The sequence below is a fragment of the Megalobrama amblycephala genome, linkage group LG23 (genome assembly GCF_018812025.1).
Source record: "Megalobrama amblycephala isolate DHTTF-2021 linkage group LG23, ASM1881202v1, whole genome shotgun sequence".
NCBI lineage: Eukaryota > Metazoa > Chordata > Actinopteri > Cypriniformes > Xenocyprididae > Megalobrama > Megalobrama amblycephala.
The window spans coordinates 22,511,175-22,533,856 of NC_063066.1; the positions used below are offsets into that span (position 1 = coordinate 22,511,175).

A 22,682-nucleotide genomic window follows, 5' to 3' on the forward strand; every position below is an offset into this window, starting at 1 on the left:
GAACTCCTTTCCACAAACTGATCATATAATAAAAACAGTATAAATAAAAATGGTAACACTTTACAATAAGATCTCATTTATTAACATTAATGTATTAACCAACATCAACTAACAATGAGCAATATCTTTGCTGCAGTATTTATTAATCTTTTTTTTGTTAGTTAATAAAAATAGTCATTCATTGTTAGTTCATGATAGTTCACAGTGCATTAACTAATGTTAACAAATGAAACCGTTTGTGCTTAATAAGATTAAGAGAAACCTGTTATTCATTTTTATGCTAACACTTTACAATAAATGCAACCATAATCGCACTCTCTCAATATTCAAAGTGCAAATAAGACCAAATTTTTCTTTGATACAGAGCTAAGAGATGGTTACAACTACACTGCCCAGCCTAAAATAGCTTTCATATTGAGAGCATATTTCATATTCAAAGAGCGTTTGAATGCGCGCTCGCGTTTACTTTCGTGATCGCGCGTACTCTGTGAATGTGGAGCGGCGGCGACCGTTATCCAACTGAATTAAATGTTTTTTTTATTTAAATACAAAGCAAAATGACAGTGGAGGCGTAATGTAAACGTAGCGGTGGCATATTCTTTCCTAATCATCCTAACACTCTGTCATGGCAACATCACGAGACTACTTTTCGCCTCGACGAGAAATCTCGTCACATTTTAGTCTCGCTCGTCACACCCCTATAAACTATATAACAGCATAGGCCTATTAGTTACTAGCCTAAACTGGACGGAGACACGGAGCGCCCTGTAACTCACTGACCTGCCTGCGTTTACAATTCACACGGTTGCAGATGGGAGGGAGAACGGCTGACTACACAGTTTATGGGTATAAATTGTGTATTTCCCTCACAATTGTCACAAAAACTCACTAGTCTGTACACTGTCTGGTCTCTCTGCGCGTTGCTTTGCGAGATCATGGCGCGATTTTTTTTCCCTCACTGTGTGCGCTTCATGTGAACTTCAATCGTGACAAATGATTGGACTACTTGCGGAGTGACATGACGACATGAATCAGAGGCACAAAAAACGTTGACAGCGGTGAGCGGTCATTATGTTTACCAATACTCGACCCATCGCAACCGCCGCAACCCTTCCCCCTCCCCCTTTGTTTTTTTTTTTTTGTTTTGTTTTTTTTGCATGATTTACGAGAGCATCATTTTCAGGTCGGAAAAGCCGGATTTCTGGATTTTTCCGGAAGAATCACACCCCTGATTGTACTTATTTTTTGATGTAAGTACATAGTAGTTAAAGCCACTTAATATAAAGTGGGACCAGAAAACTTAAACAAAACAAAAATAAATTTATTCAACAAAATTCATCTGTCCCGTTATACTGCTATGCTATTTTCGTTGCAGAGCTTCAGTGTTTACGGCTCAGTATTGGCCGGCTCTGGTCACGTGAGCAGCGCGACGTATGCGTGTATGACAGGGGACAGACAAATTTGTTGAATAAAGTCGTTATTTTTTTGTTTTTTTTGCACAAAAAGTAATCACGTAGCTTCATAATAATTAAGGTTGAACCACTGTAGTCACGTCGACCATTTTAACTATGTCTTTAGCACCTTTCTGGATCTCAAAAGGTGCAGTGTCGTTGCTGCCTATGAGTGGATCAGATACCTTCAGATTTCATGAAAAATATCTTAATTTGTGTTCCAAAGACAAATTAAGGTCTTACGGGTTTGGGACAACATGAGGGTGAGTACTCAATGACATAAATTTCATTTTTGGGTTAGTTCACCCAAGAATGAAATTTCTGTCATTGAGTACTCACCCTCATGTTGTCCCAAACCCGTAAGACCCATAAGACCCGTAATAGTGATGCTTGAATTGGAAAACGGCACTGATGCTGGACAGATGTGGTTGTGGAGGTGTAACAGGACAGAGTCACAGACCTTTTTGCCTCCAGAGGTCTTCTCTGGTTTGGCCAGATCGCCTTTGTCCTTGCTGGTGGACTTGGAGCGTTTACCGTTGTCCTTGTCGTTGGAGTGTGGCGATTCAGAGGGGCTGGCGCTCTTGCTGTGTTTGGAGGAGTCTGTGTAAAAAGGAGAGCGAGCAGCCATGTGAGGCAGATAACACAAGAGCCGAGACGCCATGGGGAGGGCTTTCTGATTGCCTCCGCCACAGAGAAAGAGAACTTTCTGGTTCGCTAGCTCACCTCTCCTGCTCTCGGCAGCGGGCAAAACAAATTTAAAAGATAGGCATTATCGACTCACTCGTTCCATTTTCATCTTTGCGGCGCTTGGCTTCCTGGCTCATCTCACGGTCGCTGTTTGCGTAGTCCTAGATGAAACGCAGAGGGGGAAAACCGCACAAATCAAAATGACGCTTGTCGGTTTGACTTTTCACCTTTCACCAGGCATTCAATTGCAGATGTTTACTCAAAGACGTGCGTGTTGCGACTGAGAATAGTGCTTCATAAAACGAGCCCCCTGCCCAAACCATTTTCTAAATACAGAAGGAACAACTTACTCGTTTTCTTTCCTTCCGGTCTTCTTTCTTCTCCCTCTCTTTGGAGCGGTCCCTGGATTTGTCAGACTCTTTCTTCTCGTCGTCCTTCTCTTTGCTCTTGGACACGACTGTGCTGTGGTTAGGATGGTGCTGAGGGTTGGATGAAAAGATAAAAGAGGGTTAACACTTCACAGGAAGAGAGCTACAGCACTCACAGCGGCCTGCTGCCACTTCATTAGCATGCTCCATTAGAGCTGCACTTGCCATCCCATGAGCCTTCACACCTCACAATGCTATCAGACACACCCACAGGAAGTCCAAGCACTCTATTAAAAGCTCAAGGTTCCTGCTGAACTTATATGCAACCCTTTCGCATGCCTCGCATCAGGGCTTCAACGCACCTCAAAACAAGCGTCAAACCTCCATGTGAAGTGTTACAGAAGGTAGGGGTGTGCGATAATGACAAAAATTATACATCAGTATTCTCTTAGATTTTATCGATAATGATGATCAGATGATATTTTGCTGAGTGTTTATTGTGCTGGTACCTTGGCAGGTTTAGGACTGCTGTGGACAACTGACTCCTAAAGTTCTTGATATTCTTCATATTCTCTGTGGTGGTCAGGTCGCAACAGTGACAAATTATCTTTTTTAATAAGTTTAAATTGATTTGTACCTTTTATGGTCATTTTTTAAACCTAAATAAATGAATGCTTCATCTTTTGTGTTAAATTCTTATATTTAATGAATAAATTCAATTACAATACTAAGACACAATAGGGCTGTTGCAACCAAATTAAATCAGTATCAACAAAATTCATATTTGAAACACAGAAGCTGCATCTGTAGTAGCATTTTGCATTTACACTAAAATGTAAGTCAATCAATATTAACTTCTTGTTTATTGAATGGTTGTATAAAACCAATATCACATTTGTAATCACTCAAAAATGACACTCTTCAAGTGGTATCGATCAACTATATTAAATTACGTAAATATAAAAGACACAGAGAGGTATTTTTGCCCCCTTATCTTGAATATTGGAGCATTCTAAATGCATTTTAATAGATTACAGCAAATCAAGCAGTGAAAGCATGCACTCTAAACGCGCAAGCGTACTAGTCTAACCTACTAGGCAACATCACGTAGTGTATGCATGCACTCTCTATGTGTCTTTGTAAAATAAGGGACATACTTAAAACAATCACAATAATATCGCCGATTATATATATTGCACACCCCTAATAGAAGGAAGATTCTACCAGCTTGCTTGGTAGCAAGAAAGAGTGAAGAAGTTCATCTTTTGATTTTGCACGCTGACAACAACTACTTACTGATGTACCATGTCTAGAAGACAGTGGCCACAGATAAGTTTCAGAGTCCAAAAGGATGAAAGGTAAAACAGGTACTTGACACTTGGCCTGTGCGTATTGTGGCATCAGGGTAACACTGCAGCTTGATGTATCGATGCATTAGGAAACAATGATATGGTTCATGTGAAAGGCCTTAAGGGTTTTGACTGACCAACAACTAGTTGATCTCTCCAAACACGAAGCACTGAACAATACTGTTATGAAACATAATGTCCCTCAAGAATAAAACATCTTCAGACGAAATCTTCCTTTTGAAATGTATCTGATAAACAAAGCAAAGAAATTCTTTTGGAGAACAACATGTGGAAAGTGATCAAATGACAAGAGAATGCAGCAGTACAGGATAAAGCAAAATAAAATGTTTGATTGAGGACCTGCTCAAAGGGTTGACTAAAAAAATAAGTTATTATTAATATACAGGGTTCCCACTCATTTTCAGGGATCATTTTCCAGGGCCCTCATTTATCAATGGTGCGTACGGACAGATTTGTGCATAGTGAGTGCGAAAGAACAGTTTCACTCAAAGTGTGGGATTCACCAACTTGTACTTATACGTAGAAATGTGTGTAAATATAAGCACACCTCTGAGCATGCTTATTTGAGCTGCATTTGTCTAGTTTTACACATAATGCATAACTGGTGTCAAAAAAAAAAAAAAAAATATGGTGAAGTAAATACTACAGAAAAAAACAAATGTAATTTTTACATGAAAAAGTTAGTTCAGGCAAGAATAATAAAAACCAAGTAAATTCTTTAGTAGTACTCAATTTAAGCTTGCAGAAATTAAAGTGTAAATATCACCATTATAAAGTAAAACTACTCAACTTTTCTGATACTGGTGTTCCCATCATGCACTGGGCCTTGAATAATTAATGAGGTCGATTTTTGACTGTTTTCCAGCTGTTTTTACACTGTTTTATCATTGCTTTTGTGGTTAGGTTCAGTAACTCGCCATTTTGTGACATTTGGAGTTAATTTTCCACTTAAAATGCCACAATCACACTCAAAAACGTTCCATTGAATGTTACCATCATTGTGTGTTGTGTACCAAGTATTGAGGTCTCTGTAGCATTACTTCTATTATGTAGATATGGTGTCTACACAATATCTATTGTATTACTTGCTTAGATGTTTCTAAGTAAAGCATACACATTAATAGCATGATTTCATTCAGTGTTATATTGTTTATGTAAAATGTATTGCAAAAGAATTTTCAACTAAATAGAAATTACTCAACCTTTTACTGGTCAAGTTAAAATTACTTATTTTTCTTTTTTAATTTTACTTAGCTAAGTAGAGTAAGTCTATATTTGAAATTTACTTAAATAGTCTATGCGTGCAAAATCTTGGAAAAGAAAAATTAAGTAAATTTACTTTTTTTTTTTTTTTTTTTTTTTTTACAGTGTATAGAAGACAGTGCAATGGCTTATCTTGCGTTATTGGAAGACTTGGCAAACAATGCGCTCCACAGAGAGCGCGTTTTCCAAGATCGTGCTGATCTGCTTGTCGAGAGCTCTCTTTGCCATTATGCGGTGAGGAAAAAACACAATCATGTGATTTTTAAAGGGAAGTGTTGTCACCATATATGGTTCATTGGAGGCGTTTCCGAATGCTAATGACCATGAACGTAAACGAGCATGGTACTTAAGCACATGTGGGATTTATCAACAATGATTGCTTACTTATGTACGTAAGAACTGCATGCGCACGTTTGATAAATACAGATTTTTTTGTACTTAGGCACATTCTAAATTTCATACGTAGGACAAAATATAGAACCTTTTCTACGTACTGTTGATAAATGAGGGCCCTGGACTTTTACAGGACATTTTTTTAAATTTCATTACAACGGGAAAAAGACATGGATCACAAATTCACGGCCTAAAGTAATATAATCCTCTTTCTAGAAGTCTTCAAAAAACCTGTATAGTTTGTTTTAATTTTGTTTTTATTTACTATATTATTGAGAATATTCAGTCATTGTACTTCATTGTCTTTTTGAAGTTAAATTGTTATGTATTCATATATAAAGAAACAATTTAATAAAAAATTATATAAATAATCTAGTGTATTAATTTAATATAAACTAACAAGATAATTTAAATAATGCAATGATTTTTTTTTTATTTTTTTTTTTAATACCATTTTGAATAATAAAAAAAAAATGAAAAATACTTTTAAAATTAAACTAACACCGCCAGTAAGTGGCGGCAAATAACAGACTTAAGTGAGTCGTTGGACTCAATCTTTAGAAACAATTCATTCAAAACTCTTATTTATGAATGAAGCAAATGACGGTCTTTATGAATGGGTCATTGAATCAGTTTCTCAAATGATTTGTTCAAAATTTTAGAGTCATTGAGAAACAAAACACCACTGTGTGTTGCTAAGAAACGTCAAACTCTGATTTTGTTTGGAACCATTTTTGTTGGTGAAAATTTCTCTAAAATGTAAGTCACTTATATTATGTGTTATGTGTATATTATCTTAGTGAACTTTTGCAGAAAATAAGAACCACATTTGCCTGAATGTGTAAAAAAAAAAATTTGTCATGGAGATGCGAGAAGTTAACATTTCTAAAACAAAATAAAAAGACTACATATCGATTTGCTACCCTTTCTTGGGCCAATGCTGTCAATGCATACTGTAGTTTGCTGTGCCGACCACTTTCATAAACCGTATCAAAATCATTAGTTTGCAAGAATAAAAATGATCAAAGTTAACAAGGTACCAACATTCGCTGCAAACATTTGAGCGCTTAGGTGCCACTACATCACAGCACGTCACGTGTCAAAATTTAGAGTCCCTGAACATAGTGCTTTATCCTACTAACGTTAATTGTTTCAGAGCCATTGTAAACTGTCCGTTCTTCATTGAACAATAATGTTTTCTTAAAAAGAAAGATTTTTCCAGGACAATAATTCTCTTATTTTCCATGTAATTTCCAGGACTGAAAATTTATTTATTATTTTTCCAGGATTTCCAGGACGTGTGGGAACCCTGATATATTAAAATAATTGAATCTCTTATTCAAATTAAAAAACTTCCCCCTCTTCAGTGAATTTAACTTTTCTTGAGAGCATGCAATTCTTCTTCTGGAAACACAAAATGAATTGGTGGCCCATTTAATACAAATACATAATGACAGCCAAAGAGACACCATGAGGTAACTGACAATACCCAACTCGGGTGTCAAAATAATCTTTACTTCATGTTATAAGATCTAACAATCTTAAATGTAAACCAGACAATTCATCCGTGGTTTGCTGACAGCAGCAATGGACAGGGGGAGGTTAAAAATAAACCTGTTGTAAAGAGCATCTGTGCAAATTAATGAATATGTATTTTCAGGTGATACCAGGTATGGTATATAGAGTCTAATTTTATCCTTAAGACAACGCAAGCTGCCAAACTCGTGAGACACAGTAACCGAACTGCCCACATCATGTCCAGCACTGCGTGCAAAAAAATAAATAAAAAATAAATAAATAAAAAAAACCTACAGCAAACTGTTAAAGCAGATCATTAGCAGAATATACATGTTCCAGCTGGAGCTGAAGCATACAGAATAAAGTAACTTAAACAGATGATCAGAGCAAACATTTGTTGTAAACAGGTTAAATCTTGCCAAAAAAGTAAATAATAAAGAAAAAGTAATTTATATGAAGTGTGTCCTATAGGTCCATAAAAGCAGAGAAAATTATTGCTTTGATACGTAACAACAGTTGGTGGCATGTGGTTAGTGTTTGGAAAAATGCCATTTCATACTCTCCAACCTATCCAAAGATGCTCTACTGATAAGTGTGGGGGAGAGAAACAAACTGAATCTTTGTCCTGAAGGCGGTGAGAAGAATCTGGAGCAGTTAATGATTGTTCTTCACATGACCTGAACATTCACTTTAAATCTGGTCAGCTGTTCTGTATAAGTTTATTGAACCCTCTCAGACTCCTTGAAGAGTTTCAAAAGACCTTCCAAAGAAAAGTGATTTTAATTTGTGAAAGAACCATTCTATTGAGTTTTCAGCTGATCAGCTAAACTGGTACGTACACACGCGCACACACACACACACACACACACACACACACACACACACACACACACACACACACCGTGTGCAGAAGTATTAAGCAAGTTGATTTTCTGATATTTCTTTCCAAGCTCATTTTACCAATTCGAAACCACATCAATCTTAATAAATACTATTAGTTTTGTATTTAATCATTTATAAGTGATATATAATTGTTCATGAAGGCTGGACATGAAAAATGCTTTATATTCAGATGTGCATAATTATTAAGCAGGTTTTCTTTGACAGATAAAATTAGCCAAAAGAGATTTAACTATTTAATTATTAAATGCTCATGAGAAGGATGCAATACTAATGCAATACTAGAAATTGCAAAGTTAAGGCATGACCATTAGACAGCAAAATGCTCATTGGGTCAGCAGGGTCAGAGAAAAACAGAAGGAGAAGAAAAGACATGTTAACTGCAAAAGAATTAAAGGTGCCCTAGATTCAAAAATTGAATTTACCTCGGCATAGTTAAATAACAAGAGTTCAGTACATGGAAAAGACATACAGTGAGTCTCAAACTCCATTGTTTCCTCCTCCTTATATAAATCTCATTTGTTTAAAAGTCCTCAGAAGAACAGGCAAATCTCAACACCGACTGTTACGTAACAGTCGGGGTGCACGCCCCCCAATATTTGCATATGCCAGCCCATGATCTAGGCATTACACAAGGGCAGCCAGTATTAACGTCTGGATGTGCACAGCTGAATCAACAGACTAGGTAAGCAAGCAAGGACAATAGCAAAAAATGTCAGATGGAGCAATAATAACTGACATGATTCATGATAACATGATATTTTTATAGTGATATTTGTAAATTGTCTTTCTAAATGTTTCGTTAGCATGTTGCTAATTTTTCTATAAATTGCGATTTTCATTTTTAAACACTTGCAGTCTGTATAATGCATAAACACAACTTCATTCTTTATAAATCTCTCCAACAGTGTAGCATTAGCCGTTAGCCACGGAGCATAGCCTCAAACTCATTCAGAATCAATGTAAACATCAAAATAAACACTGTACTTGCGCGATTAGACATGCTGCATGACAAACACTTTGTAAAGATCCATTTTGAGGGTTATATTAGCTTTTTATGTTGTTTATGGCAAGCACGAGCTCTTGGGGTGTGGAGCACGAGAATTAACCCTCTGGAGTCTGAGGCTGATTTGGGGCCTGGAGAAGTTTTGACATGCCCTGACATTTGTGCTTTTTTCAGTTGTTCATAAACATATTAATGACACAAGTGTCATTACACTGTATTCAGCACAAACTAGGCTACCATAATATGTGAGGAACATGTATGTACATGTTTGTGTTTTTGAAGGAATAACGTTTATGCGTGGTTACTGAAAAAACAAAAAACTTAAGTCACTGATATAAGGCCAATAAAAGTATATTAAATCTGTGTTCACAAGACTTTTGGGTATTGAAGGTTGTAGACTAGAGTTTTTGCTTCAAAATTATGTAAAAATTATGCTGACTACTCTTTCATTTATAACAATATACTGATTTAGTTTTTGTAAGACACTTTTTGCCAAGAAACACGGTATGCGAGGAGGCGTGAATCATCATGAATAATGGCTCATTCTCACCTGTGAAGACAAAAGAATTGAATAGTAATGACCTGAAAAGACTTGCATATTAATGAGGCATTTCAGTCAGGTAGGCTGTGAAAAAAAACTTCTGTGATGTCTCAAGCTCATCATGGTATATGAAACATACAGAAAAATTTTATTACAATATAAAATAATGGTTTTATATTATACTTTAAAATATAATGTATTTCTGTGATGCAAAGAGTCTGAATATAGGCTTTTAGTTTAAAAGCATGCACATTTGGAGAAATATAGGATTCTCATATGTTTATGTCAATTTTCTATACAGAGGAGTTATTTTTTATTTAATATTCATTGTTATCTCTATGAGCGCTGGTGTTTGCAATTCATACTGCAGCCGGAGGGCGCTCTGTGCATTTTAGTCCACAAATTCACCTAAGAAGAAGACGATATTCCATGAATGGTGTTTACCAATTCATACTACAGCCGGAGGGCGCTAAAGAAACAAAAACTCACTTAAAACTTATCAATAGAAGAAAACAAACAGGAATTTACTGAATGTCTTCCAGAGATCGCTAACCATGGCTTTTTCATCCAGATAAACAATTTTCAAGGCAATAAATACACGATTGAGATGATGAATGCATGTGTTGTCTCTGAATTTGCCTGTGAATAGCGCTGGCACCGTGGGCGTGGCCGCATTAGTGGGTAATGAGCTGAATCACGGACTTCTGACATGGCTCTCTTTTCATACAGATTACATAAACACAGAATGTTTGTTTTCGATTTGACTTGCACGATTTAAAACCTGACATTTCAACGTTTTGTTAGACATAAGTATGAATTTTTTGTGATTAGTATTCACTAAGTTACACTTCATTTTCTGAGAACTATCAGATTGGACTTCGTTCAGAGGGAGATGAGAGATCACGCATCATGTTAGTTTTCTTTATTTTACAAAAAGCACAACATTTTGTTTTTACTCTGAGTGTATACAAATAAAAGGAGATATTCTATAGTTTCAATTGATGTATTACTTATGTCTCTATGACAAAAAATGACAGAGTATTTTAAGTCTGTTTTGCTGCAATGTGAAAAAAAACCTGCAAAACGCGCCGGCGCGTTTTTAGACCTCAGAGTGTTAAAGGGCCACACACCCTGAATCGGCTCATTTCTAATTATGCCCCAAAATAGGCAGTTAAAAAAATGAATAAAAAAAAAAATCTATGGGGTATTTTGAGCTGAAACTTCACAGACACATTCAGGGAACACCTTAAGACTTATATTACATCTTTTAAAAAAAAGTTGCGGCACCTTTAAGAATTAAAGTTTAAACTACATAAAATGTATAAAGTAATCAAAGGTATAAAAAAAAAAAAAAATTACGCAGTGTCAAATGTGTAAATTAAATATACAATTCTTAAATAATTTGATTCAAATAATAGAGTTACAAAAGCAAGCAGTGAGAGATTTTCTCTTTTTTTGTTGTTTGATTAGCATTAAGCCGCAGTCACACTAGACTTTGAACGTGCAAAATTTATTCGGATGCTGTAACTGTCGTGATATGATGTCACGGTCTACAACGTCTTTTTTATAAACATGAATTCAACACATAACTTAAAGTAATACATTCAAAATGTAAAAATATAGAACCTACTCGACTTTACTGCAAAAAATATAATTCTTTTACTTCAGCCAAGAGGTCATGCCTTGAAGAATTAATCTTCTACTGGTCGCACGTCTTCACGTGATGCGAATTCGCAGGTCAGAGTGTGCAGTGTGACCGCACCCTTAATAATGACAGCAGGTAAATTTGGATACTGTCCCTTTAAGACTGACTGCACCGATCCATTATCCTCAAGCCTCGTCCTTCTCAACCACATCTTCACTTAAGACATAAATGGCTCAGTATACTTGCAAATACATGGTCACTTTGACACATAGGTATGTGTATTTAACCCTTCAAGCCCAATTAGGTGGCAAAAAACACTCAGTTCAGTCCTCACGTGCTATATGAGCAGCGGCTTCATGTTGCGCGTCTCTCAGACGGCGCTGAGAAACAGTCTCTCAGAGAGCGTGTGCAAATGCTTAAATATGTTGCCTTTCACTGATAATTGTGCTTTACTAGTTTAAAACCACTTGTTTTTAAACCGCAATGCTTAAAAATGCATGCAAATGATAAGCTTTCATGACCACACATCACAGCAACCTCACGTGAGCATAACCGCGATAGAGACGATAGTCCAAAATATCTACCGGTTGACAGATTTCTACTGGTTAATGGTGTCTGCCAGTACATCACCCATCCTCTAATTCACGATAGCCTTCTGAGAGATATATACCTCCATTCCAAACGTGTACGTCAGGGAATCTGGTGTGTTTCTCAACAACAGATTAATAACAAACTCCCTGAGAGAGAATGACAGCAGAATTAATCACGTGTATGAAAGCACTTCAACAACAGAATCTCAACTGACAACTGAATTACAAGAACATACACACAGCTGACACAATATCCTCCGAGAAACAACTGACTCCTGCAAGATAAACCCTGCTGGTTCAGGAAAACAACAGATTTTGCAACTAAAGATAAATACATCTATACCACGGCTCTATAAGGACACTTCTCTTAATATATGGATGATACTGCAGTTAATGTGGAGGAATATTTTTTGACAGCAGGCCTTGAGAGAGAGAGAGAGAGAGAGAGAGAGAGAGAGAGAGAGAGAGAGAGAGAGAGAGAGAGAGAGAGAATAAAATAACAGGCTGCAAAAAAAAATAAATATATATATAGCTGTATTGCTTTTTCAGGTGGTGCCATCAGCATATTTTCAAACATCCTTCAGTGACCAAACTGCAAAAACACTTATCTCCCCACCAGTTGACAGGAGCTGTTCAAAAGAGACTCGAGTGGAGGAATAGAAGACCAGAGTCCAATCAGACTCCGAGGACTGTGAGAGGAGCCCAGGAGAGCGTAGCCATGGGAAGAATGGAGGATATTGTTGGGCTGAAATTACATTAGCAGAATATAAAATGTCCTGGCAAAGGAGGAGAGGGATGTGCGAGCACAAGCGTGCTACGCAAGTTTCAGGGATATTCTGCCATCTTTTGAAGGGAAAAGGGACTTTTTAAAGACCAATGTACCACTATAAAATTCCACACCTGGCATGCGGCACAAAATGTGCTATAAACGCATTCATGACATATACCGTGAAGAAAATTTTTCGCACCAACATGAGATAAATATTGGGAGTATCTCAAAAGCTAGTGAGCTGCCTACCCACACAACATTTCTGGACATCCTTTGGAACATTTGAAGGTATGCAGCCTACATAGACAGTATTCTTGTGCATCACAGGTGGGTTTGAAACGCCCAGGCAACAGCTGCCTACCTAGATGGCGTTTCTGGCATCAGTGTATACTTAGACAACATCTTAGCTTATGCCCTAGAAAATCTGTTTCATTTTTCACCAAATTTAAGATTTCTTTTTTAATTTTTCTAGATTCCATTTTAAAGGATTAATTAAATTAATAATCATAAAGGATCTCTAATCAACCTAAATTATAATATACCAACCGACAAACAGTGTGCTATGAAGTGCGTTTTATTTTTTGTTTGTTTTTAATTTTTATTATGATTTAATACAAATCTTTTATCAAAAATGGTGGTAATCAAATGAATACATAAAACTATCAATTTAATTAATCTTTTAAAATGTAATAAAATGAAATCTGAACAATTCCTTTGCTTTGATATTGCTTAATACAGTTTATTAAATCACTTAAGTACATTCTACTGTACAATCGTAATTAGGGATGTGATGAAATCTCGCATTAAAAAAGTGTGAGACTATATTTTTCGTCGAGGCATATGCTGTGAATTTGGGTTGCTTATGATGTTCATCTGGGAACGCCACTTGTGCCATTTCACCACATTTGTAACGTAAATCATTTATAAACCTACACCAACACAGGAGAATACATCAATGTGTTTCTAAATATGCCAACTGTTGTTCATCATTATTTCAAAATGAAAGTTTAAACCTTTGACCTTTGAGTTTATGCATGTATCTGATGAGTAGCCACTCATTCACACAGAGACATGTAGACTTTATTTTAAACTGTCGTCTTCTGCTTTAATATTCACAGACACTAGCCCATGTTGTGATTTGATTAAGTGCACAGCCCTACTTTTGATTCATTCATCCAAACTTTGCCAAATTCCTTGGTATCCACATACAGTAAATTTCATTTTTTATAACTGGATTCAGCAATTCCATCCACATTTTCCATTTCATGGAAATTATGTGGTCTTATTAGGGCACCACAGGTGTGTTTAAAGTTTTCAAAGAAATGCAGCCTACCTAGACTGCATTTGTGCGCATCATAGAAGCATTCAAAACACTCAAAAAAAAATGTTGTCTAACTACACTGCATATTTGGCCATCATAGGTAGATTTTGGGACAAATACTGCCAACATAACAGCATTTTTGGTATTATTTAATGGTTATCAGTGAATACTGCCTACATAAATGCCAATATTGGGCATAAGTTTATAATGATTGTTTGAATGGTCTGGGTAGGCAGTTCAGTGGGTCTGGAGACACATTCAGAGTTAAGGGTTGAAAAAGGTCCAAACCTTTGAAGCAGAGTCCTTGAGGTCGTTGAGATTGTCCTGTAGGAATGAATGGAGATGACAGATGAGCTGGAGAGGATGGCACACAGCAGCAGAAAGGGTGGGGGAGGCTGGCCGTCACTCAACACATCCCCATAAAGACCTTCAAAGACTAGAACTTTCACATGGTTAGAGATGAAGAGACTGGACTATGGGAGCCTAATGTTAGTCTGCACTGGGCTATCTCAACCTACATGTGCTTGGAGAACGTCACTGCACTGAGCATCAACTGAGCATTAACTTGTATCTTTGGTCTAAAATAGAGCATACATTCTGAAAACTAACTATGGGAGTTCTTGAAGATGATAAAACAAGCTAAACTCAGCTAGGATTCATAAATAAAGGGAATAGAAGGAGGTCATGTACACTTTGGTATGAGGCCTCGCTCATAGAAAATTGCAACAAGATTCCTGGTCACGGACAGACAGATCCCTCTGGGAAGGCCATGCCCACACTTTTTCCCTGGTTGCCATTCTCTTTATGTAGCAGTTGCTGGTGATGCGCCATTCTCTGGATGCTGAAGGAGCCGTCCGCTGGTCGCAGGGATGTCTGCGGAACTCTTGTTGAAAACCCTTCCACGGCAAAGAGCGAATTGGACACGGGGAAAAAAAGAAAAAAAAAAAGCAGGATGGAAAAAAAAAAAAAAAGGCAAGCAGATGAGCATATTCTTGTTGGAGATCCCGGATCTGTGACGCAGCAAAACAAGGAAAACATTCCAGCTCTTCCAGGAGTCGCAGGCGTGAAGGGCATCTGACTGGATTTCTTCCAGTGGAAACATTCTCTCGTCTCCATGTATAGTTTAAAAAACAAAAAGACTGATTTGTATTTATTTTTCTTACTTTTTTGCTTTCTCAGCAAGTAATATGCTATGATTCAAAAAAAATCTCAAAAAGGGGAGGGTGATTTACAAAAATAAATATTTATATTTACAATCTTACAAAAAGCACGGTATACGAAAAGGAACAACTTGTGAGGCACTTGGGTAGATTCTCTTAGCATGTAATGATCAAAAATGAAGCATGTGCTAGAATTTAAGATTTTGGCAAGTCCTTGGAATTTTATCATAAAAATCTGATATCTATTGAAAAACATTTTTCCAAAAAAATAGTCCATAGGATGCAAAATCCCCCCCACTGCTCTCCTACAACGGCTGGGCTCCAGAGGCCTTCTCTCAAACTCCAATGGGTGACGCGGAGGGACGAGGAAGGTTTGGAAAACACGTGATCTCCGACAGGTAGGGACAAGAGGAAAGAAGTGCACAGCTCTCCTCAGGCCATACTAACCTTAACTGCAGAGGAGTGCGACGGTGACGAGTGAGTGTCAAGCTTTCGTCTTTTTTGCTCTGCTGAGAGACGAAATTCAAGGTTCAGTTTCTAGAAACTTTTTACTTTATATATTGTGCTTTGCTAAGGGCAAATGTAGCATCTATTAACAGATGCAAAAGACAACGGGTGAATTTAATTTTATCATTAACACTAAAATAAAGTCCAAACAGAGTCACAGAAGAGTAATGAACCATATTTAACAAGTTAGAGCTGTCTTACCCCGTTCAGACTCGACTCCCTCAGATCTGGGCACAAGGGACTTCAGGCTTCCGGCCCCAGCGTTCTTCTCCACCTTGCTGCTTTCCTTTGTCTTGCTGTCGTTGGACACGTCGCGTTCCTTGGGCCACTCTTTTTCAGAAGATTTCCCATCGATCTTGCTCTTCTCTTCCTTCTTGTCATCCTTCCTCTTATCCTTCTCGGCCTTGGGCGTCTTCTCCTTGCTGTCAATGGGCTTCTCCTCCTTGGATCTTTCCTCCTTCTGTTTGTCCTTCCCTCCTGCCTTGGCCTCTGGAGTGCTTCCTGGGTTCTTTTCTTTCTTCTCCTTTTTCTCCTTTGTTGTCTTCTCTTTATCTTCCTTCTCTTTGCTCCCTTTAGTGCTGTAGAGAGAGAGATCAGGGACCAACTGAAGTATATTGAAATGTTTTTTTTGTTTGTTTGTTTGAAGCTTTAAAACCATTACAAATTGACATTCGATGGCTTTCATTCAGAAATGGCATACATATCATTAAAGGGGGAGTGAAATGCTATTTCATGCATTCTGACTTATTTACACTGTTGAAGAGTTGGATTCTCATGGTAAACATGGCCAAAGTTTCAAAACACGAGTTGGACGTATGATAGAGTATCTCTGTGCCAAATGACTACTTCCGGTTTCGGTACAGGTTTCGGAGGGTTTATTTCGAGCGAGTCCTGTATGATGCCAAAAGAGAGCGGAATTCCTTGTATAGGCACTTCTCCACACACACACCACCCAGAGCAAGAGCACGCCCATCAAAGCGTTTTCGGTCGGGATACGGAAGCCAAGAGATTTTTCAACAATGGCTGTGTCCCAATTCAGGGGCTGCACCCTTTGAAGGCTGCATACATCATCGGCTTCATTTAAAAAAATAAATAAAAATTGTTAGATTGCAACGCAAGGAAGAATTTACAGTATTTTACACCTCACAATGAATCTGAGTCAATTTTATTACAGTTACTTTTCTTAAATATAACATCCCTGATGAAGTATTCAGCCTTCAAATGCAACCTCCGAAGGACGAAGCCTCCGAAAAGAGATGCAGCTCCTGTCACCAAAGGAGTGTGCTTTTGGTTGTGAGGGAAAGATTACTTTTTTCAGCTTCCCAAAGAACCCAGCGTTAAGGAAAAAGTGGATGAAGTTTGTTTTTCCGGGGCAGCAAATTGTGCACGTATGTTTGTTTGTTCCCGCGATTTCGGTGATGAATACTTTGTAAACAAGTCCCAGTTCGGTGCTGAATTTGCAGATCGCGGGTGGTAAGGCTGCATCAGATGTCTGTGTTTTGTTGGCAATCGGCACGCAAGTGCATAAAATGTAAACAACACGAACGCTTTTGTCGCCTTTGTATTTATAATTATGTCGCAGCTATCAGACATCACAGAACCTGCGCGCGCTCTTTAGCTCTGCCCACAGCACAGACGGAAGATACGCCTCCAGGAGTTCGGCTTTTTCCAGAAAGACTCGGTTTAGCATATCTATCTTTTATAAATATGAAAAAATAAAGACTTTCGGAGATATGAAGGATGCATTGTTACTCTATATGTACTCAAGATTAACATGAGATTGGCAGAAACTGTGTGTGATATCCCCCTTTTAAAGAGCCCCATGCAAAATATTGATAAGACCTCTCAAAATGAATGCATTAAAAACAATCTGATCCTTTTGAGAAATTCTCTGTTTTCTGTCATTGTTAAAATATTAAATTACTGTAGTAAAGAGTGAGCTTATTTTTTTATCGTATTTAATTCACTTTAATTGTATTATTTGTGATATAAATTAAGTGTAATTTTGTGTGCAATGATGTTAAATTTACAAATTTAAGTCTGTGTTCTAAAAATTTAAGGTTGTTGAACTCTGACCTACAAATTCATGTCACGTGAAGATGTGTGAAAAAAGAAAAAGAAAAAAAAAAATCAAGATGCAGGCTTGCAGTGTTGCAGAAAAGTAAAGTAGATTCTAACCTATATTTTTACATACTGGATTTATCATTATTTGTTATAAGCTTTTAAGAAAGCTGGCACATAGTGTGACACCATATGCAGTATCCAAAGAAATTCTGCTCGCTGAAAGTCTAGTGTAACTGCCTTTTACAGCATGATTTTCCATAAAATGTGATATCCACAAACTGACATGATCTGGATCCTTCCTACAGTAAGGAAGACAAATGAATAAACTCCCAATTTTTACACAACCTACAGTGCTTCCTTATTTTAATAAAAATAATTTTATTTAATTTAAAGGTACACTAAGTAACTTTTTGGTTCATAATTAACAAAATTTAAATAATGAGTCAATACATCAATTATTCTTCCAAAACATGTTTTTGTCTTACCCTGATTCACTATGGCAAGCCAATTATAAGTGTTTATATTTTAGACCCGACGGGATGGTTTTCGCAGAGAAATCACGTACATACGTCAGTCAGTCGTGTCTTGTCATATCCGTAAATAGAGAAAAGCTGCTCTGATTACTTGTCTGGTGTGGGAGTGGCATAGGTTAGTTGTCACAACGAGCGAGAAAGGTTGACATGGAGCAGCTAAATCTCCAACCACTGGAAAATCACCTGCTTTAAACAAAGGCCAAACAGAGGAGAGTCTGCTGGCAAAAAGAGAACGTGACAGAATTAACAATGGCTTGGCTATTCGGAGATGGTGAGAACTGAAGGATTTGAAATGTTGTAAAAGTGACACAGATGATGCCGTTTTCATTATTCAACTGTGAGTAAGGTGTTTTATTGAACAGATAAATTGCCATATGTAGCTCTCTAACAGAGTTCATTGTAAAGCATTATCTATTGTGAAGGCTCATTTAATTATGGCTGTAGCGCTGTGCTGGAATTTATTTTTGAGGAAGTACCGTGTCTATGAATAGGTAAAGCTACAGTAATGTCTTCAGCTAGTCAGCTTGAGCTACTTTCTGTCTAAACTGGTTATATCTATGAAGTCTAGTAGTGAATGTTTTATGAGCAGTCGGATAATCTCTCTCTTCTTTAGTAATGAGAAAGAACCATATTCATCCGCACAGTGAGGCAGAGCCGAAGCACAACCAAAACAATGTTGCATAGTGCTGTTTAACCACTAGAGGGCCAAAAGTTACATAGTGTACCTTTAAAGTTGATCTACTTAAAGGGATAGTTCACCCAAAAATGAAAATTTGATGTTTATCTGCTTACCCCCAGGGCATCCAAGATGTAGGTGCATCTGATCACACTCTGACAACGGAAGTGATGTCTTGTGCTTATACTTCAATGAGTGCAAGACATCATTTCCATTGTCAGAGCGTGTTCAGACCTCACTAACCGAATGCTAAATGCAGTTGGACATAGTGGTGTATTAGAGGTAAAGGTAGAGGTAGAGATATAAATACTGTTCGGTTTCTCGCACAAACCGATCGTTTCGTGTCTTAGGACATCAATGTGCCGTCATGAGCTGCAGGGTTTAATTTGGATTTGTCTGTGCATGTTTTTTTGTTTTTTTTTTTTACTCTTATAGATTGTGTTGCCATTGACACGCATTATACGGCTGACAGACTGCAACGGTTGGAGTTAAAAATTATCATTTGTGTTCTACTGAAGAAACAAAGTCACCTACATCTTGGATACCCTGGAGGTAAGCAGATAAACATCAAATTTTAATTTTTGGGTGAACTATCCCTACAAACTACAAACCAACATTAGGTCTCAAATTAGCTTTTTTTTTTAATATACATATGTTTTGTTTTCTAGAAGAAAATAATCACAAATAAGGTTAACTAGACTTTAGACGTTTTAATTCTGGCACCATGTCAAACATATTTAAAATCTATAGATGTAATATTACATGAGCTCATTACGTTACGACATCCTGAGGTTGACTAGCAGCATTTCTTTAAGATTAATCACCTCATTTCACTGCCCATTTTGTAAAAAAGAATAAATAATGTAGACTTTTTAAGGCCAATTTTGTACCCTATGTGTGCATAAGAAAACCAATTTATCGAGCCAAAATGAAACAAAATGCACACATGCAAAAATGAGTTGAAAAGGAAAAAGTCTGATAAACCAAATGTCTGAAAGCTAATATGACCTTTTCAACAAAAATATGCTAATATTATGGTCTTTGTTTTCCCTTAAAGCCCCTGAGCTCTTGAATTCTCTTGACTTTATCATTAATTATGTAAACAGAGCACATTATTGACCTCTCTGTCCTCTCATCGCAGGTGAATTACATATTCCTGACTAGGCCACTTTCCCTGACCCCACCAAACCATGTTAAAACACTAAGAAATCCATTACAATCTCATTCCATTCACACAATTGCTGAATGGAAATTAATGGGGACCTTTCTTCCCTGGTCTCCCAGTGACTCCCATTGAAGTATTTCTTTCGAAATTATGTTTTACACAGCCAATTTGATGGGCCATCGTGCAATTGTGTGTTGTAACAGTCATGCCTTTCAGAGATGGTTCCTTTCAAGACATTTCTCTCCGCAATTGCTCAGTTTAATAGAATTGTAAGAGGATTCTTGCCTGGAACACTGTTCAATTTGATTACACAGTTCATAAGGAAGGTAGACTTTGATAAAGGATTGATTTATTTGGCGAGTAGTTTGAAATAATAAGCCCCTGCTAAACTTTCTCACCCCAGGGCTTTAACTTTTAATGACATTATATAAGAGATGAGAGCAGTACATCATTCTCGCTGCCTAGCGCGAGGGAGCTTGCGTGGTGTAGTGAGTCGAGTCGTGCCTTGGGTGCAGTACCTGTTTGGCGTGCTGCTTCCGTTGCTGCTGCTCACTTTATTGGCTGCAGTGCTGTTTTTGCTGGCAGTTTTCTGAGCCGTCTGAGATTTGTCCTTGGATTTATCTGCAAATAGACCAAGCCGACATGGACGTCACACAAGGGCAGACCTCATTATTTTGTCCATATCTACAAAACGTGACAAACTAATTGACAGATGACAGAACTGCTGGAAAACGTCAAATAGAGCCAATCCTCTTCTGTTTGGTGAAATAGTCAAGCATACACAGCTATAACCACTGATGTGTGTTAAGTATGCTGGGAAATTGCAAGCCTCCTTTGTGTGCCACTGAAATCTCATTAAAAGTGAATGAAACACAGATTGTGCTTCACAGAAAGTAAATTATTTAAACACACCCGTAAATGTCCTTTGAGATTTGAGGGGAAAAAATGTCAAAGAAAGGGGTTACACAATGGTCATTTTACAACAGTGTACCAAAAGCAACATTTTACTCCAAAAGATGGGATTTTTAGATTTTAAAAAGCAACTGTTACCAATTCGTGCCCATTTCATACACGATGAGTGCTCATAAATTATGCTCAAAGCAAATAATATCACAGGTACTAATGGGAGGTAGAATTTAAGTGATGATGAGGGATTTTAACTCTTCACATACTATCGTAATCTTGCAATGGGCAGGGCCAGTTACTCCTGCTGAAATGCATCAAGAACTTGTAGCAACACCATGTTTCATAATAGAGGTGCTGTTACTTGGGTATCGGGCTGTATGTGTTTTTTAGTGGATTCTGTTTTAGTGCCAAACATAGTGGTTTCCACAAAAGTGTCTTTTAAAAGGTTGTCACACTGCTTCCAGCAAATCCAAGCATGACTTGGGCATTTCCTAAAAGTGGATATACACTACTAGAGCAGCACAATTAAATGTTAAAAGATTGCAACCTTGATTAAAACCCCTACAACATTAATAAACATCCAAGTAAACACAACTCTATGGAAATTAATTATCTCCACGAGCGATCACAGTTTAAGTATAGTTGTGTAAATGCATAAATAAACAGTGATTTGTCAACAGACATTTCATGATCTAGAACGACAAAAACATTAATAATTCTGATATAACATACCAGTTGAGAAATGCAATAAAATATGATGTTTTGTTTGTTATATTCCAATATTCCAGAGAATATTATTTGGGGAAAAATAAAACGGAATTTGGGAAAAAATAAAACTGATTTCATAGGGCCCTACATAGTCAATGATATTTATGATGCAATCAAAAACCATTCGATTTAAAAGGCACATGGGTTTGTACCGTTAACATGTTTAAAACAATCCCACAACTGAAAGTGGGGTGGACAGAACCTGTTTCTGAAGAGCCTGAAGTCATATGACCTGCACTGCTGTTGTGATCAATTCTTGTGGTGTGCTTGTTTCTATGTTAATGGGTCTGTGTGAGGCTTTTCTGTTCTAATATCCTCAGCAGTTTTACCCCAATTCACACAGTAATTGCAATTAACTCCCTCAGGGTGGCAATTCCCACAACGAGTGTTGTACGCCATGGCAACGTGTTTCATTTTAAATGAGTGTCAAGACGCTGTCTCAATAAATGGACAAACAAGTCCAGATGCTACTGCACAGACAAAAACTCGAAAATTATTCAAATAAAGTCACCTGAATCCTCTGCGGCCCCCTCCTCAGTTTTGCCAGCGCTGGCAGCGGCAGTGGTCGCAGGCTTGCCCGTGTTGCCAGGTCCGTTCTGCAGATTGCCAGGCGTGGCGCTGCGCACTGGCTGCTCCTTATGGTGGAACTCATTTTCAGGCACCATGTGCACTTTCCTGCCTTTCAATTGGCCAGAGTAGCTGCAAGTCACATACACGGTTAAAATCATGGCAGATGGTAATACGAAGTATAATGCTTAAACAAAATCACTCAGAAATGGATGGATTCAAAAAGAAATCCTCAAGAGGGGTAGTGTTCATTGAGACCAGGTTTCATGACAATATTAACGTAACTAGATTGGCATATTTTCAAGAGGCTGAACACAAGGTCTGAATCCCCCCTTTCATTTCTTGTTGATTCCTTGTGTCTACAGAGAAACACAAAGAACAGGGCCCACGTCTGCCCAATTAGCTGAGGTGTGCTGAGAAATCCCACTGGTGGCATGAACGCAACAATTACATGTCAACAGTTATTACGACTTCTGCATTGGAAGATATGCCAATTAAAAAGAAATCAGTTTCT

At 37.5% G+C, this 22,682-nt stretch overlaps 1 protein-coding gene across 3 annotated transcripts in view; it reads right to left on the reverse strand.

Moving 5' to 3' along the window:
- Positions 1 to 22,682, reverse strand: part of thoc2 (THO complex 2) — a 108,945-nt gene that overhangs the window by 4,682 nt on the left and 81,581 nt on the right. For 2 of the 3 annotated variants that reach the window (XM_048176220.1, XM_048176217.1), the window contains exons 29-36: positions 22,113 to 22,300; positions 20,446 to 20,548; positions 15,691 to 16,067; positions 15,430 to 15,491; positions 14,111 to 14,146; positions 2,489 to 2,617; positions 2,233 to 2,299; positions 1,912 to 2,051 (exon numbers count right to left, since the gene is read on the reverse strand). In XM_048176220.1, coding sequence (XP_048032177.1) covers positions 1,912 to 2,051; positions 2,233 to 2,299; positions 2,489 to 2,617; positions 14,111 to 14,146; positions 15,430 to 15,491; positions 15,691 to 16,067; positions 20,446 to 20,548; positions 22,113 to 22,300 — 1,102 coding nt within the window. The remainder of the gene's footprint in view (positions 1 to 1,911; positions 2,052 to 2,232; positions 2,300 to 2,488; positions 2,618 to 14,110; positions 14,147 to 15,429; positions 15,492 to 15,690; positions 16,068 to 20,445; positions 20,549 to 22,112; positions 22,301 to 22,682) is intronic. The other variant, XM_048176218.1, reaches the window with a different exon arrangement.